The following is an 18,881-nucleotide window of genomic DNA, read 5'->3' as shown; positions in this document are numbered from 1 at the left end:
AGTCCCAGATGTTTAATATAATTTTGAATTGTTGGCCAAATCATTTCTGTGTTTGCTTGTGAAAGGGTTTTCAGCAAGTGGGAACTGAATGGTGGGGGACTCCAATTTATGGGCTTTCTAACAAGCCTATTCCCCAACTCTCCGTCTTCTCCCCAGAAAAACATTACCTTATCTCATTTAGAGCTAACCCAGTTGGAATCTGGCATCACACTACTGGCTTGGGCTGAGAGATATGACGAGAAGCAACATGTGGAAATGAGCAAGGCAGATACTGGATGGAGGGACTGTGGTCGGCAGGGGCCCCACTTATGGGAAGCCCAGCAGGAGAATTCCCCAGCTCAGTATTCAGAAAATCAAGTCTTTGGGGAACAAACCATTTTGAACTTACTCCTCATAAAATAAGACTCTTGTAATTGTTCATATTGTCCTTTTTGCTTCGGTCACCAGGAAGCTGAGAATTTCTTTGTTGGTGCTTTTAATCCTAACTTTCTTTCCTCACCCAGATACTCCCTTCATCCAGACTACATTTCTTTTTATCTTCTTAGTACTGTAGTTATCTCTAGAATAAGTTGTCTGAACTTATAAAGTAGAATATATATCTTTAATATCTGTGGATATGGCCTCTAAACTCAGACTAGAGGAGAAAAATCCTATAATCCTAATTCATAAGCACTTAGCTCCTTTTAGCCTATTTTTTCTGTCTTAACTTACCCTCTAAAAACAGAACAGCCCCCAAGAGACACATAAATACCCCTGCCCTCTCCCTCCAAACCATAAGACTTCCATCAGTATCTCTTCATTACTCCTTCTTTATGTTCTAGCAGGTGGTGGCCACATGTTCCTGGTCTGGGAGGCTGAATTCCTCCATCACTCCACTAGCAACCCACCTGCTTTCTATCTTCTTCCTCCCTGATGCTGATACCCCAAGGGGCCTCAGTTCCTCATCCTTACTTTCTTCTACCTCTGAATTGACTGGGTGACTGGCCACATTTAAGGGTCAACCAAGCCTAACAGAGAACCCACCTTCATTGCTTAGAAAGCAAAACAGCAGGCTAGAGAGATGGCTCGACAGTTAAGAGCATTGGATGATCTTGCAGAAGACCTTGGTTCAATTCCCAGCACCCACATGGCAGCTAGCAGCCATCCATCCGTAGCTCCAGTTCCAGGGGATCCAATGCCCTCTTCTGACCTCCATGGGTATTGCACTTACATACATGCAGGCAATACACTCATAGACATAAAAATAATACGAAAAAAAAAGAAAGCAAAACATCACCAGACACCTGCTCACACAATGGGAACGCCAAACCCAGCAGACCTTAAAGAGGCCCAAAACAGGTTGGAAGAGATGCCTCAGTGGTTAAGAGCACTAGCTGCTCTTGCAGGAGAGGCAGGCTCAGTTCCCAGCACCAACACGGTGGTTCGCAACTGCCTGTAACTCCAGTTCCAAGGGATGTGACACTCTCTTCTGGCCTCTGTGGGCTCCTGCATGCATGTGGTGCATATAAACTCATACATGCGCACACAAATATGCATAAATTTTGGATTTTTAAAAAAAACTTTCTTATTTTATGTGTATGCGTGTTCTGCCTACATAGATGCAAGTGCATCAATATCATACAATGTCCAGAGGTCAAAAGAAGGCATCAGATACATAGGAACTGGAGTTAAGAATGGTTTGTTAGTTGTAGGTACTGTGAACTAAACCCAGGGCCTCTACAAGAGCAGCTAGTGTTCTCAACCATTGAGCCATCTCTCCTTCTCTCCACTCCCAACCCCCTACCCCTTTCTGGGAGGTTGTTTTTTGAGACAGGGTCTCACTATGCAGCCCTGGCTTGTCTGGAACTCACTATGTAGACCAGGCTGATCTTGAACTCAGAGATCCTCTTGCCTCTGCCTCCTGAGTGCTGGGATTAAGGGTGTGAGCCACCACACCTGGTCATATACACACAAATTTTAAGAAATAATAAATCTTGCCAGGCATAGTGGAGGTCACCTTTAATCCCAGCACTTGGGAGGCAGAGGCAAGAGGATCTCTGTGAGTTCGAGGCCAGCCTGGTCTACATAGTGAGTTCCATAAGAAACTCACAGTGATTGTCCATAAGAAATCAGCAGCAGAGTGGTGGGCTCTTATAAAGAGCTGTCCTTCATCCTTTTCAATGATGCACAAAAATAACCTGCCAATAAAAACCTCTAAATTATTAAGAAGCAATACAAAGGGGCCTTTAAGAATGAGCCAGGTGTGGTGGTGCACACCTTTAATCCCAGCACTTGGGAGGCTGAGGCAGGAAGATCATGAATGAGTTTGATGATAGCATGAGCTACATCGTAAAACCCTAAAAAAAAAAAAGAAAAAACCTGGTCAGGAAAGTCTGGGCTGGACACCTACCATGGCCAACTACTGGCCCAATGACCTTGAAAAGCAGTGCAGTGCTATCATGTCCACTGTGGGACTAATTAGAAGAACTGCTTCCTGAAGGTCTGAGGAGGCGCATAGGAGGCAGTAGTATACATAATATGCTTTACAGAGCCCTGGCACATAGTAGGTGTTTAGTAAACAGCATTCAAATGTAACACTTGCATAAGAAGTCTTAATGACGGGCTGGAGAGATGGCTCAGCGCTTAAGAACACTGGTTGTTTTGCAGAAGACACAGGTTTGAATCCCAGCACCCACATGGCAGCCAACAATGTCCATAACTCTGTTCCAGGGGATCCGATGGCCTCTTCTGTCTTCTGCGGGCATTGCATGACACAGGTACACTTACCTACATGCAGGCAATACATTCATGCACATAAAATATTTAAAAAAAAAAGAAGTCTTAATGAAGTACACAGCTCATCCTCAATTATCAGGGAATGAGGCAATAGTAAAGCGGGTACCCAGGGGACATGCAAATGTCTTTCTCCTATCATATAATAAAGAGTTAAGTTAGGGGCTGGAGAAATAGCTCATCAGTTAGGGCACTGGCTACACTGGCTGCTCTTGCAGAGGACCTGGATTCGATTCCCAGCACCCACATGGTGGTTAACAATCATCTGTAACTCTAGTTCCAGGGAAATCCTACATCTTCTTCTGACCTCTGTGGGCATTACATGACACAGGTACACTTACACATATGCAGGAAATACACTCATACACATAAAATAAATAATTTTTCAGAGAGACAGTTAAGTTAAAACATCATCTTGAAGAATACAAAGTCTATCTGACAGAAAAGCTTGAAATTTCTCAAAAGTAGAGCATAAAATCCAGTAATTCTGGGCCAATGAAAAGGCTCAGTGGGTAATGCACCTGAAGCCTAGCCTGAGGGCCTGAGTTCAATGCTCAGAACCCACATGGTGGAAGGAGAGAAATGCTTCCCTTAAGCTGTCCTCTGACCTCCACAAAGGAACACACATACACACTTAATAAAGTAGACCAGGCTAGCCCTCAGACTCACAGATATACCTGCCTCTACCTCCCACATTCTGGGATTAAAGGTGTGCTACCACTAATAAATATAAGTTTTAATGTCTAAATCCAACAATTCTAAGCAGTTGCATCCATCCATGGGACTCCTCACCAAAAAGCAACCTCCTCTCACCCTGAGCCTCGAAGACGAAATGAGGGAGACCCAAAGATGAGTAAGAAGTGCTAAGCCTGACACATCTAATTTTCTCCTCCTCCACAGCTTTGGTAAACTCCAGTATGCACAGGGATCACCTGGGGATCTTATTAAAATGCAGCTTCTGATTTAGTAGGACTAAGTCTCTGCATCTCTAACAAGCTCCCGATGATGCCAATGCTGCTGGTCCATGGACCACAATCTGAGCAGAAAAGTCCTACTGACCTCTGGTAACAGTTCTCCCACTTATTAGCAATAGCAGTCTTGAGGAATTAAGATGACTAGACTGTTCTTTCTCCTGAAAAGTATTCCAGCACTTCTCAACTGGGGGCAATTGTGTCCCCTAGGTCATGCCCCTCCCCAACCCCAAGACCCTGAGCAATGTCTGGATACCTTTTTTTCTTAGTTCTCACAACTGCAGAAAGGGAATGCTAAGTGACCTGTGGTCAGGAATGCTGCTAAGCATCCTGCAAGTCACAAAGCAGCTACACAGCAAGGAGTCTTCCGACCCAAATGCCAGCCTTACCAAAGTCAAGAGACCCTGCCCTCTAAATAAGCAGAACACAGTCTTTTCCAGGCTCCCTGAATTCTGATTTTTCAAAGGGGACTATCGATCCAATGTTGTCCTTTCCCAGGCTGGATCTGAGATGTAAAAAGAGTAACTAGGTGGCAGGGTACTGTATGTGGAGAAGGGATCCCCAGGTCACAGTCTGTGTTCTGCTTTGCTTCAGATCAGACATACGAGATTTGGTAATCCAATGGGGGAACCTACACAGTAGGAAACCTTAGCACTCTGAGCTCTATCCACTGTCAGAACCACAGCTCTATTCACACTGATCTTAGGCTCTAAGCTCCGCGCAGACAGGACCACAACTAAATTTGCTCATCAGCAGAGGCAGAGCACCTGACAGCACCTTGCACACTACAGATGATCAAATAGCCAGATTAAATCTGAAAATTCCAAAGTTACTGCAACTCCAACCAGTCTTAAATAGACCCAGAGGGGCTAGAGAGATGGTTCAGCAGTTAAGAGCACTGTATGCTCTGCAGGACCCAGGTTCCAGTCCCAGCACCCGCATGGTGGCTAACAATCATCCATAACTCTGGCTCCAAGGCAATTCCACGTCCTCTTCTGGCCTCCACAAGCACTGCATGGCATGGGTGCACTTACATACATGCAAGCAATACACTCATACACATAAAATAAAATAAGATAAAAAAAATTGACTCAGAGACTAACCCATTTTAGTGAGACATGGTTTGCCATTTGCCACCATCACAAACATTATCAGTAATAGCAATAATTTATGCTAGGACAAGTATAGTATCCTAGGAAGAACAAAGGTTTTCAGTTATAGACTTTGGCCCAAATCCAGACTCACTTGGCATATCATATGATCCTGGGCAAGTTACCTTTTTTTTTTTTTTTTTGAGAAAAGTTCTCCCTGTAGCCCCAGCTGGCCTGGAACTTATTACATAGACCAGGTTGACCTCAATCTCAGAGATTCACCCATCTCTGCCTCATGAGTACTAAGACAAAGTATGTGTGCCACCACACCTGGCTCAAGCTACCATACTGTCTACATCTACAAAATGAAGTAGCATAGTGTGATATACTTGTAGCTAGCACAGAATAAATGCTGCCTATACTGCTAAAAGATTGGAATTTTTTTTAAGTAAGCTATATGATGCTTACTTTCACATACAAAAAATTTTTTTTAATGTCACCTGGGTTAAGCACAGAATCCCTCTTAATTTAAGCCAAATGCTGCCATCCATTTCTCAGGTTTACTGGACGACCACAAGAGTCTGCACTTAAGATGTGACTACTAGCCACCCAGGACCAGGGAGCAAATAGTGTGCAATGACCACAAAAGTGACACCTATCAGGTGTCATCAGCATGGGACCACCACTGAGGCACGGCTGGGTCAAAATGAAACGTACTCTGTGTTAACAAATGCCAAGGACCTGGGAAATCAGGAGAATTTGACCAACAACTGCTTCTTGCTGAAAACTGTAAAAGGACAACTTGAGAGAAAATACCCACGTCATGAGTAATAATCAACAATACAAGTTCTCCGGGGCATTAGCCAGAAATGCTCAAGGAGCTCATGATCAACCCTGGAAGTGTGCATCTCTCACCATTGAGACATAAAGGTCCTGGGTGAAAGGTTCAAGTGCACCACTGGGGAAAAGCATTTAAAAAGATGGGAAAGTGGGAAAGTGCCAGGCAGCAAAACCCTTCCACTGACAGGAGCAGGGGGATTTCAGGGAAGGTAGATGGAACCCCAAAGCATGAAAGAGGAGAGCTCTGATTGGCTTCCAGGACTCTAGAAAAGTCAGGCTGGGTAGGACCAGAATCTTGCTCAGCATCTGTAACATTGTAATTGCACAGCCTAGGGCAGCTGTGGTACTTAAAAGCCCCCTACTGAAACTTGGAGGGCAGCCCTGAAATAATGATAGTAATAAGCAGCTGAAAACACAACTTTGCATGAGGCTGGGAAGGAAACAGTGATGGGTGCCCAGTGACCCAGCATGACAGTAACCCATCACAGAGCTCTGACCTGCTGGGAGAATAAAAATGCCTGAACTGGGTCAGATACCGCATCACATGCTGCTTCCCACATGGGGCAGGACCCAGGAGGACAAAGATGCATTGCTGGACCTCAGTACCAGTAAAGCAAGTTGGAGCTTCTCTCAGAAACTCCCAGTTCTGTCATTCACAGGTTTGCAAGGACCCTTCTTAAACTGCATTTCTATATCCTGTCAGGACCACCTCAGGAGATAATGAGTTTGAGAAGATTATTACCTGCTGTGTTAAGCAGTACTTCCTTTCATTGGCTACAACAAGAAAAAGAAGAATTAGGGGTGAAATGGCAGAAAGGCTAATGTTGCTTTCATCAGGGGACAATCTCATGTTGTGGAAAGCAGAGGTATTCAACAGCCTGGAATCACAAGGCATTGAAGCAGCAACCATGAACTTGGGCAACCTGATGGCTTCAAGTGTCTGAGGTTGATGAGAGTCACTCCACATGTGTTTATGAAAAACAAGACTGGGCAAAAGCATAATCTATGGTTGAGTCACCTAGTTAGAAAACAGCTCAAATCACTCCCAAGTTCAGCAATCTTCTGAATCACGAGATAGAAACATACAAAGGAAAGAGGAAAACCAGCTAGGAGACACTGACCATGCCTCTCTGCATAGGCAGAAGCCACCAGGAAAAGGTACTACCAAGCCTCAGAGGAAGAAGATCCCAGCCCCAGCTAAGTACCCTAAGTACCATAGCTAAGACTAATTCCAGTAAAATAAGCACCTTAATCGCAGTATGGTAACCTGGACAAATTTCTAGAACAGAAAAGGGACCTCAGTTGGAAAATTGGTGAAATCTGAGAAAAACCTAGTTTAGCTAATAATAATACGTAAAAAAAAAAAATTCACCTTAGTTTTAACAGAGACACTTTAAGAACTGCTAACATTATAGACAACTAAGTAAAAGAAACAGAGACACCTCCACACTGTTACACAATTTGAGAGTCTTTCAGATAGTCCCATTGAAGGGGTGCCCCAATTGCCTCACCCTGCATCCCTGTTCAGCATAGAAGAAGCCAGAGCGGTCTGCATCTTGATTCCCTATCAGCAATGTGGGTAACCTCTTCAGAGGATGGTGTAATAAGAATAAGAGGTAGGAACTGGCTAGGCAATTAGGGTAAAAAGACCCCAAAGAAAAGTAGTCAGTTTCTTAGCTAAAAGTCAAAATGTCCTTGGGCCTCTTAGCAACATACTCTGTTCCAAAGGCCAAAATGTTGAAAGTATTTGGGAACTCTTCTCTAATCCCTAAAAGATTTTAGGGTTACCTCTTCAGAGGGGGGAATGATAGAGTAGCAAAAAGCCCCACAAAAAAAGAAATAAAAAAAAAAAGAAAGAAAGAGTACATGAAGTTATCAGGAAAAAGTGATGGGGAGATGGGGGGGAGTTGGGGGGGTGTGGATTTGATCAAAACACCTTATTATATGCATGTATAAAATTCTCAATAAATTTTTTAAAGTTGAAAAAAAAAGACACAGAGACACTTATCTTTGCAACTTTTTTATATGTCTGACTAGAAAAAAAATGAAAGGCTTATCTACTGAAAAATTGCACACACAATATCCCTACAAAAGTCCATGAGTATAGCTGAAGGCTACATAACAACAAACTGTGCCAGACAAGAGAAACCTTCCTTTGAGTTGTTGGTCAGGGTAGTCCAAGAGACTCCCAAAATTACACAGGCTATTGCCACAGTCCTTGACTGCCTCCCAGAACTTGATGGTAAGACTCTATTGCTGAAGATAGGCCATACTTTGGACTCGGGATTTGGAGCAATGGAGCTGGAACTGACCTGGAAGCCACCTCCCCTGAAGGCTAGCTCTCATAGCTTTGGAGAGCACTATGCAAGCTGGTAAGGAAGAATATCAATCAATGGTCCAACCCCAGCTTCAAGGCCTAAAAACTACATCAATGACTGGCACAGCTAACGACACTGGTGCAGTAGTGGCACTTTTATCTTGTAGGTAATCAACAGCTACCTAATTGGACTTATAGCCCACTCAATGGGAGGAAACTCATGTCTAGTACTGTAAACCTAGCCAAATACACATAACTGGAGAGGTCACAGATCTTAGAGAAAATCCCAAGGTTCTCATGTCCTAGACTAATATAATTTCTTACTATGTGCAAAATATGGATCCTTAAATTTACAGACAAATATCCCAGTCACCACCCATCAAAGGAGCTTCTTTTTCAACAGACAGAGATTATTAGAGTCACACCATTGGTCACACACAGAGATTCTCTGGGAGTTGCCCAATCCTAAGTGGCATATCCAGGATGCATTCTCTATATCGAAGACTCGTGGAACATAGCACAAGGGATGAAAAGAACACTAATGCATCTTTCAATTCTCATCAATGAAACTCTCTCATGCAACAGAGGGCCAGGAACACAAAAGGCCACAAATGGCCAAAAAGCAAAGAATAAGAGTCTGCAGAATGTGGGTCCTTGGCCAGGACTCCTATATTGAGGTCCACCCACCCAAGACTCAGGGACCATTGAAAGAGGGGGCGGAAAGACTAAGAGCCAGGGAGGAGGTGCATGACCATACGGAAATAGTCCTACAGGCACCTGGGACCCTTCTCATACAAACCTTCAGCAATGGTGTCAGCATGCACAAGACTCATGCAAACTTAGGCAGACAAAAATCCAGCACAGAACGGTGAAAATGAACAGCAAGCCCCAATCTTAGTGGAAGAATTATTGGCAGCTGATTACTTCTGGGTGAGGAAAAGCTGATCTTGAAGGGAGAGACTCTTGATAGGCTGACTAAACCCCAGTGAATGAACTTGCACTGAGGGACACTAACTTTACATAATAGCCCTTAGCACAATGACAGAATGTATGAACCTCAGTGGGAGGGTTATGGGAGGGTGCCAGAGGGGAAGGGGGTATAAATATGATTTTATGTATGAAATACACAAAAATTCAATAAAATTTTTAAAAAGAAAAAAATTAAAGGTTTATTAAAATTAAGAGAAAAATTTTAAGTACACATATATTATGAATCTTCAGAGCCACTGGGAGTTGGCAGTCAATTAGAAAACCATGAAGGTTTTTATTGTTTAATTATCACATGTGTGCCACATATGTAGAGGTCAGAAGGCAACTTTTGGGAGTTGGTTCTCTTCTCACACCATGGGTTCTGGGATCAAACTTGGGTCATCAGGCTTATATGGCAAGTGCTCTTACCCATTGAGCCATCTCGCTGGCCCCATCAAGGCCTTTAATAATCAAGTATTCAGCTAAGTGAAGAGAATTCCTTGATACAAAAGGGGAGGAAGGACACATGTAAGGATAAGGGCATATTAAACAGATATCCACAGAAGGCATGCTGAATCAAATGCAAAAACAATGAACATAAACATGACTAAATCAACCGTGACCCATCACAAAAGCATCTCATTCCAAAGAGGACCATGGCTCTCTAAAAGATGGACCATGGGCTGTGGCTGGAGCTCAGTAATAGACTGTACTTGGCATGAATTAAGGCCCTGGGTTCCATTCTCAGCACCAATTAAAAGAAGGAAAACTGATCTCCTGACAGATAAGAGCTACATTTATACATACATACATACATACATACATACATACATACATCATCTCCAGGTACCACATAGTTTACAGAAAAAAATTTATAACTGTGTGCTCAGTAAGTCCAAAACCTGTAAGCAGCCTGAAAGGTAAAGATTAGAATACCAATCATGGAATGCTGATGCACAGTCGATCCTTCGTATTCATGGGTTCCACATCTTCAATCAACTGAGGATAAAATGCAAACTCAGGCAGACAAAAATCCAGCACAGAACTGGGGAAATGATCAGCAGACCCCAATCTTAGCTGAGGAAACATCGGCAGCTGTTTACTGCTGGGTGAGGACGAGCGGATCTTCCTAAAACAAGGGACTCTAGATAGGTTGACTAGACCTCAGTGGATGGACTTGCACTAGGGAACATCTGGGAACACTGACTTGACACACTGGGCCTTAATATAGATGACAGAGTGTATGGGTTCAGTGGGGGGGGGGGGTCGGTGGGGACAGGGGTATAAAGATAATTAAGATTGTTTGAGATATTCTGCATAAAATACACAAAAATAAAATAAAAATAAATTTTTAAAACCCATAACACAAAAAAAAAATACTTGGGGAAAAACTTCACCTCTACTGAGCATGAACATGCTTGCTCTTGTCATTATTCCCAAACAATACAGTGTAACAACTATTCACAGAGCATTTATAACACCTCAGGCATTATAAGCCATCTAGATGTTAAGTAGACAGGAGGATGTATATAAGTATATGCAAATGATATGTCATTTTATATAAAGGGACTTGGGCATCCTCAGATTTGGGTATCCAAAGGAAGGGGGGTTGTCCCTGGAATCAATCTCCCTTTGACACCAAGGAAAAACTCTAATAACAAAAATAATATCAAGAGCTACCAAAACACAAAATAAAGTTACTCAGATAATTAACCACCATTCACTGACCTACCTAAGCGGAAATGTGTAGTTAGGCATAATTAGCATGCTCATGCATAAAAACATTAATTGCTTCTTCAAGAAGATAAGATAAAAAGGCAAGACAAGAAAAGATTAAGTTCTTGAATAGCATCTAAAGGATATTCTATCAAATCTTTCTAGAAGCGTAACAGAAAGAATGAAAATATATTACTGATTAAAAAGTCTCACCTTTGGAACTGTGAAGGGAATTGTCTAAATACTAGAAAAATGAACCAGTGTGACTACCAGAATGCTAGGGATTAGATCTTAAGTGTCTCTTTCCCTGTGTTGAAAGCTTGGTCATTAGGCTATGGTACTACGGGGAAGTGGTAGAACCTCTAAAAGGTGAGGCCTAGTGGGAAGAAGCTGGTCAGTGAGTGCCCTTTAAGGAGGTGTCGGAGCCCAGGTCCCTTCCTGTCTTTTTGCTTCCCAAACACCATGAAGTGAACAGGCCTCCATCATGTGCTCCCACCATGATATGCTGTGTCACTAAAGGCCCAAAGCAACAGGGTCAAGAAACGATGGGCTGAAATCTTTGAAATCATGAGCCCTAATTAATTTTTCTTCTTTTTACAGTGATTTTCTCAAGTATTTTGCCACAGCAACAGAAGGCTAACACACACAGACGAAAAAAAGCTTTGTCAAGAAAGGTTTCTAGAAATAGTCTACAGAAATCTTTCAGAAAGAGGTTAGAGAAACCATAAAATGGCTCTTGACTAGACAATACTGGATCCCACTGTGATAGTTGTTAATAACCTGACAGGACCTAGAGTCTTCTGAAGATCTCTAGGAGATCATCTGGACTACATTAACTGAAATGAAGACCCCACCAACTGTGGGTGGCACCATTCCCAAGTAGGGATCCTGGACCGCACAGGTAAAGGGAGCTGAGCCACAGCATGCAGTCGGTGCTCTGTGCCTCTGTGCTGTGGTGTACCCAGCTGCTTCCAGCTCCTGTCTTCCCTGCCAGGGTGAGCTGTGCTTGGAAACTGTAACTTAAGTCTCTTTTGTCAGAGTATTTTAATCAGAGCAACAGGAAAAGAAAGGAAGACACTGTCCACACTCACAGCTTAGCTGGTCAGAAGAGGCTATATAAGCTGCAAGTCTCTCATCCTAAATGCTTGGGACAAGAAGTGTTTTGAGCCAGATGTGGTGGCACACACCTTTAGTTCCAGCACTCAGGAGGCAGAGACAGGCAGAGCTCTGTGAGTCTGGTCTATATAGCAAGCTCCAGGCCAACTGGGGCTACAGAGAGATGCTGTCTCAAAAAGAAGTGCTTGGGATTTCAGAGTTTTCTCAAAGTTTAGAATACCTGGATGTAATGAGATACATCAGAGTTGGGACCCACTATGCACAAACCCATTTACATCTTACCTACACATATAACCTGAAGGTAATTTTATATAATATCTTTAATGCAACCCCTCACGATGGCAGACGTGAAATTTTCCACGTGGGACATCATACTGATGTTCAAAAAGTTTCAGATTTTGGAGCATTTCGGATTTTTTTTGATTAGGGATACTCAAACTATAACTACAGCACAGTTTCAATTAGCTCCATTTTAACACCTAAAAACAGCTTCCACTTCCCCACCTCCCAACATCTCCGAAAATAAACACACTCAAACAGGTCAACTGCTGGCTCTAATCTATGCTGGTCACTGGGCCAGGTCATGAAGTCACATTAAATTAACAACACAACGAAAAAGAAAAATAAAGTTTAAAACAAAATTACCAATTTGTAAAAAAAAAACCAAAAAACACAAAATAAGCTCTTCAGTGTTGTTGACAATAAATCAGGTCCTTGTTCTTAATGAATTGATTAGGTTTATATTCGATGATTATACAGTGAGGTGTGACCGCCAAAGGTATGCATTACAGATTTTACGTGCTTGTGAACAAAGACAAACAGTACAGAGGGAAACAAACAAGCAAGGCCAGGTGTTCATGGTTTCATCCCAGGCTCTGCCATTAGCAGAGCAGGCAGGGCAGAGTTGCCTGGCTCCAAAGTCTTTTCCTAATTTGGGAATGAAATAACTGTCAATGTTTCCTCTGGAAAAAAAAAAAAAACATCAAACGAAGGGATGACCTCCAAATGCCACCAATCTGCACTGTTAACTTACTACAAAAAATTTTCTAACGTCTACAAAAAGCCAGAGCTTACTTAGTAAATGACCCACTTCTATGCTCACAATTTTAAAGCAGAATCATACCCAAAGACATCATTAGCCCTTTCTATGCCTGTAAATAATTAAAGCTTTTAATTATGGCCTTTACACTTTGGGCCAGAGCAACTTTAGATGGCTTTGAAATAGCTCTCAATCCCAACACCCAAGTCTAAGTGCTCCACTTACAGTTCCGGAGGTTGTGCCAGTCAATTTTGGAGAAGAAAGGGTGCCGACAGAAACCCTCAAACTTCAATCTCTCTTTCTGGCCACACAACAAACTCTGAATCAGATCGAGGAACTCACTGCTAACTTCAGGGTCATCTGGGAACTTCAAAAACCTCTGTTCAAAAAGAAAGAATAATTATTTCCAGAGAAGTGATTCAGTTTATGTCCCAAAGTTAAGAAGGTATTTCTCATACATGCAAGTTCTTTTTTTTCTTTTACAAATAAGAAAGTTTTGTGCCTGTATAACTTTAGACCAAAGACATGTTCCCAAAATAAGTGGCCTGTTCACATCAATAGGCCTAGTTCTTTTGTAGGGGTTCAATATCCTTCATGCTTGACCTGTGCTTCCCTCTCCCATCTAATCTCACATGCCCCCCATCTCCCCTTCTCTCTCTGCCATCCAAAAGCAATGAGCTATTTAAAGCTCCCAGAACACCTCACGCTGTTCTCTGAGCCTAGAACTCCCTCCCCACTCACCGAGGCCCTCCAGGCCACTTTTCAAGCCCTTATCATGTCCTTCTGCACCTCTCCTCTGTGCTCTGCTTCTCTTTTGCCCCTCCTTTCTTTTCTCTCTTTTTGATTTTTTGGTCAAGGTGTCATGTAGACTAAGCTGGCCTCAAACTCTCAAAGTAGCCAAGGTGGATGACCTTCAACTCTTGATATACTTGCCTCTACTTCCCAAGTGCCAAAATTACAGGGGTGCATCACAATACCTAGCTTGTATTCCATTTTTCACTGACACAGTAACTATGGTTTCTGGGGCTAGAAAGATGGCTCAGCAGTTAACACTGGTTGTTCCTGCAGAAGACCCAGGTTCGAATCCCAGCACCCACATGGCAACTAACAACTGTTCATAACTCCAGTTCCAGGGGATCCAACGGCCTCTTCTGTTCTCCACGGGCATTGAATGACATGGGTGCACTTACCTACATGCAGGCAATACATGCATACACATAAAATAAAAATAATAAAAATTTTTTTTAAGTTAAAAAAACTAACTATGGTTTCTGAGTGATGATGGAGACAGAAGTCAAAGCAAGAGGGGCCCCTTGCTCATCACTGCCAACCTGGTATCTACCAGTATTCAGCACAGTTTGCCTATGACTGAATTATCGAACGTGTCAACTAAAATGGAGGCTATAAATTAGCTCCAAGAATTATCTAACGGGAAATTTCAACTCAAGAGAAGACTCAGTAACAATATATCTACATAAAAAAACAAGCATGAACCATTCCCGGAAGACAAAAATTGGATGAGATACAAAAAGCTGGGGAATGAGCTTTCTCCTTTAGCTGAAACCAAAAAAAAAAAAAAAAATGTTTATCATATTCTTTAGAAATGGGTTTAACATGATACAAAGTATACTGATTAAAAAAAACGGTTTTTACTTTATATGTACATATATATTACTTTCATTTTCATTCATTTCTACAATTTTTCCACCACATTTGATAAGTGGTACTAAGAAAACAGCATAGTATAAAACCAAGAGCATGGAATTCAGAGTCTGCAACTTACTTAACCTCTCTGGCTTTGCTTTCTTCAACCACACATGAAAATAAGAATTCCTCCCTTTCAGGGCTGTTTGAAGAGGCACGAAGCCAATAAGCTATATTTCATCAATTCTAAGACTCACATTTATGCACATTTAACAACACTGAAATCAAGATGCATTTTATAATCAATAAAAAGATCCAATTAAAATGGCAACAGTTTTTCTTTGTAGTGCTACATAAAATGATGACGTACCCTTATGATCATTGGCAGCTGAGCCTCAACTAGCCACAGTGAAGAAAATGCTCAGCAGCTTCTGACACAAAAATGAAGGCTGTTGCTTTACACATGAACATTCATTCACACAGTTTACAATGACATTCCTCAATATTACTTCAAATGCTGATGACCCTTCACCTGGAAATTCATGATGTTGTTGAAAGTCCTGGCAGAGGTGCCCTCTGTGAATGGGGTTCTCCCATAAACCATCTCATAAGCAACCACTCCCACTGACCACCAATCACAGTCCAGGCCATAGGTGCCTCTTCCGTCCCCGTTCATCACCGTCAGCACTTCAGGAGCCATATAATCTGGGGTCCCAATCGGGAGTTTGGCATCGACCTAGAAGCCCATAAATAAAACGAACACAGAAAACTCTCAATTACCCTCCAGCAGAGTACCAACAGCCACATCAGACACAAGCTGATTTGCCACTGATTACTGTTCTTCCAGGCACTTAAACCTTCTGTCAAGTGGGACACTATCAGGAAATGCAAACGCTTTACTAATTTTAAGAGGTATGGGAGGCATAATACAATCAAAAAGCAAACAGATAAGATTTGTTGATGACATACACTCTTTCGTTACACAACTGAATGTTGGGCACATAACTGGAATGGAAGATGTGTCTCCTGATATAAGTGACTGACATACCAGAGCTTGAAAGTACTGAGGAATTGAACCCAGAGCCTTACACATACTAGACAAGCACTTTATCCCTGGGTTACATTCCCAACTCCTTTTACTTTAAAAAAAAAAAAAAAAAAAAAAAAACCTGCAAAATGGGGCTGGCAAGATGGCACAGCTGGTAAAGAGCTTGCTGTATAAACATGAGGATCTGAGTTCAGATCCCCAGAACACACTAAAAAGCTGGGCATGGGAGTGCATCTTTAATCCAGCACTGGGGAGGCTGAAACAGAAGATCCCAGGAGCTTGCTGGCCGGCCAGTCTAACCAAACTGGCAAACTCCAGGTTCAGTGAGAGACAATGCTTCAAAAAGTACTGTAGAGAACAATAGAGGACAACGCCTGGCATTGGACTCTGCCTGCACACTAACGTACATGCATGTGTGTACATACAGCCCAACGTGTGCGTGCACACACACACACAAAAAAAAATGATAATAAACCCTGAAGATGAATCTATAAGACAAGATCAGCCATTACCAAGAACTGGCAGCTTGCTGGCCATCAGTGGCACGAAATCATGCTGCATCTCAAGTTTGAAAAAACCGAAAACTGCCTTTGGGATCCACGTTCCTCCTTCAGCCCACCCACAGGGCACAGTGTGATAAATAACTTCTACCCAAGCTACATGGCATTGAGCTTATCTTTCTCATCCAACTCTTGCTCGCTGTTCAGAGACCCAGAGCCCTCCAATTCAATGGTGCCAAAGCACTGCCTTTGGCAAAGACAGATCAGACTCTGCAGGAAGTCTTTTAATAACTAAGTATATTCCATTACAAGGACTGTCCTTGTTCCCTAAGACTATCTCCTTCTGTTGTAGTGTTTAAATGCCCTTTTTTTCTTGAAATGATGCTGATCAAAGAATTAGACTTTTGGACCCTCACTCCCACCCTTTAGTCAGTAAGTCACAACCCCTTTGATCATCAGAACTGTTTTCAACTTTTGCTGAGCCATGACATTTGAAGGTCTGAGGACTGAGTCTACACTTCCACCCTATCAAAGCAGAGGGGCCTGGCTTGAAACATGCACCATGTGATCAGCTGTCCTGTGCCCCCACAGCACCTCAGTCTTTTCTCAGGTCAACAGTGAGATGGTGCAGAAAAACCTCATTAAATATGAAAAGTGCCCCCCTGGGAACCCCAAGTACTGGAGGGGGGAACCACACACCCTTATGGCTAGACTTAGGTAAGAAAGTAAACTTGCTTTGCTTTGATTTCTCTGGGTTTTAAGAGACGGGGGGCGGGGGCGGATTCTAGAAGGCACCATGAGGTCTCCTTCCCTGGTGACAGAGATGAAGCCCTTCCAGCTGTAACTTTATGCTTGTCCATTTTCCTGCCCAACCTTCTCATTATAGAAAATAAGATTTCCTGAAAGTCTCTCATTCTCTCTTTCACTATTTATTTACATATGTGTATGTGTGTACACACAGAAACATACTATAGGTACATATAAATCATTCTTATAATTATCTCATTCCCTCTTTTTTACAATTACATGTAATAGGAACATTGAAAGTATTCCTGTAACTATCCTGTTCCTTCTCCCTTACATATTTATAGACATACCCACACATATATACAACACAGGAATATTGAAATCCTTCCTGCAATTCTCCCATTCCCTTTCCTTCCACCCCTTCCAAGCCCGCACTCTGGTGTCTGTTTCCTTCAAGCCAGAAGGCGGTGCAATGATGTTATTCCTGACACTGATCACCCACTGCTTTGGGCAATAGGATTTCCAGTACAAGTACCCACTGGAGAAAGCTCAATAGTCAACACCACCCAAGAAGCCAGCAGTCAGGTCTGTGTTGAAGGACAAAAGCGAAGGCCCTAGGAAAAGACTGAGTCTAGAACCACAGTGTAACTTAGCCTTGAACCCAAAAGTAGTTTAAGTTGAAGAAAGGCCTGGATGACAGGGGTCTGGGTCAAGGAGTCCACCTTTCCATGGGTCTGTAAATAGTGAATTCAGCACAGGATTAGGACTTAAAACACAATACTGGCAAGAGCCAAAAGATACTCTTGAAATAACAAAATGAGAAGAAAAACTATAACATTTTGGTTTATCTAAATAATGGTGATTTCACTACACTAATGCTAAACACTAACCCTTATTGATTCAGTACATAACTATCTTGTAAGAACAGATCCACAAAACTGCTAGATGGGCACCATTTGCACTGGTTAAATTTTATTCTACTGCCACAAAGGCTATTACAAATCATTCTGGTTTTGTATGCAGCTGACAGAGCATGATCACTTGTTCACATCCAAAGAGTTGCACTTGATCAGGTCAAGTCTCCTAACCAAAGGATATAAATGGACAATACCCCACTTCTAAGCTAATGATTAGGCTTACAGAGCGACTCAGATAACCCTATAATAAATTCTTGTCCCATAATAGAAATATGATTTATATATACTTATGTGTACTTTCTAAATTTCATTAGTAATTTGTACTAGAAAGCTATGAAAGCAAAAATATCCACTAGTATGCTCTCTATACAACTTCTATGCTAGTACTTATTAGCCACTGGCAAAGGATTTTTAATAACTACCAAGTTTCCATTACTTGCTGCCCTCCAAGCACATCAAACCCATGCACTGTGTAGTCTCGCACGCTCTAATAAAGCCTTTTCCGCTTGCTTTCCCTCTCCTCTGACTACAATTCAGCCAGCTGATCTAGGTGAGATATTAACAGGAAATATGAACTAGGGACCCACACAGTACACTATCAGATAATGCCCTGGTATTACTAAAGTTTAGTTCATTTTCACTGCACTGACAGGGAAAATGAAATCAGGTCGGCAGAAGAGAACAAAAGGACCAGGAGACAGCAAACTCTGCCATATTTTAGGAAGAGAGGGAAAAAGTAAAGGAAGAAAGGGAGGGAGGCAAAAAGAATCTAAACGTTCAGCACTCTTTTAAAAATAAAAAGCAGCACTCAGGAAGTAGAGGTGGGCAGATCTCTGTGAGTTCAATGCCAGCCTGGTCTACATAGTGAGTTCCAGGCCAGGCCCACTACAGGGAGACCCTGTCTCAAAAAGACCAAAAATAAAAATAAAAAGCAGGAGCTAGTTTGGTTCCCAGCACCTGTGCTGGGCAGCTCCCAACTGCCTACAACTCCAGTTCCAGGGGACCTGATGCCCTCTTTTGGACTCTGAGGACACACACATGCACATACCCATGGACAGACATACACATACACACATAATTTTTAAATAAGTCTTTAAAAAAATTAAGGAAGAAAACTATTATCTTCTTCCTCCTAAACCCTTACCATAAGATGCTAAAACATGGAACTATTTCAAACTTCACTTTCCCACCTAG

The 18,881-nt window shown here is 42.3% G+C and overlaps 1 protein-coding gene across 10 annotated transcripts in view; it reads right to left on the bottom strand.

The window, feature by feature from the left end:
• Positions 1–18,881, bottom strand: part of Cit (citron rho-interacting serine/threonine kinase) — a 190,177-nt gene that overhangs the window by 124,237 nt on the left and 47,059 nt on the right. For all 10 annotated transcript variants that reach the window (XM_029559280.1, XM_029559281.1, XM_029559284.1 and 7 more), the window contains 2 exons: positions 15,008–15,211; positions 13,057–13,210 (listed from right to left, as the gene is read on the bottom strand). In XM_029559280.1, coding sequence (XP_029415140.1) covers positions 13,057–13,210; positions 15,008–15,211 — 358 coding nt within the window. The remainder of the gene's footprint in view (positions 1–13,056; positions 13,211–15,007; positions 15,212–18,881) is intronic.

Source organism: Nannospalax galili, unplaced genomic scaffold, assembly GCF_000622305.1.
Source record: "Nannospalax galili isolate Female #2095 unplaced genomic scaffold, S.galili_v1.0 scaffold769, whole genome shotgun sequence".
NCBI classification, from domain to species: Eukaryota; Metazoa; Chordata; class Mammalia; order Rodentia; family Spalacidae; genus Nannospalax; species Nannospalax galili.
The sequence above is the reverse complement of the archived record's forward strand: the minus strand, read 5'-3'. Positions and strand labels throughout refer to the sequence as shown.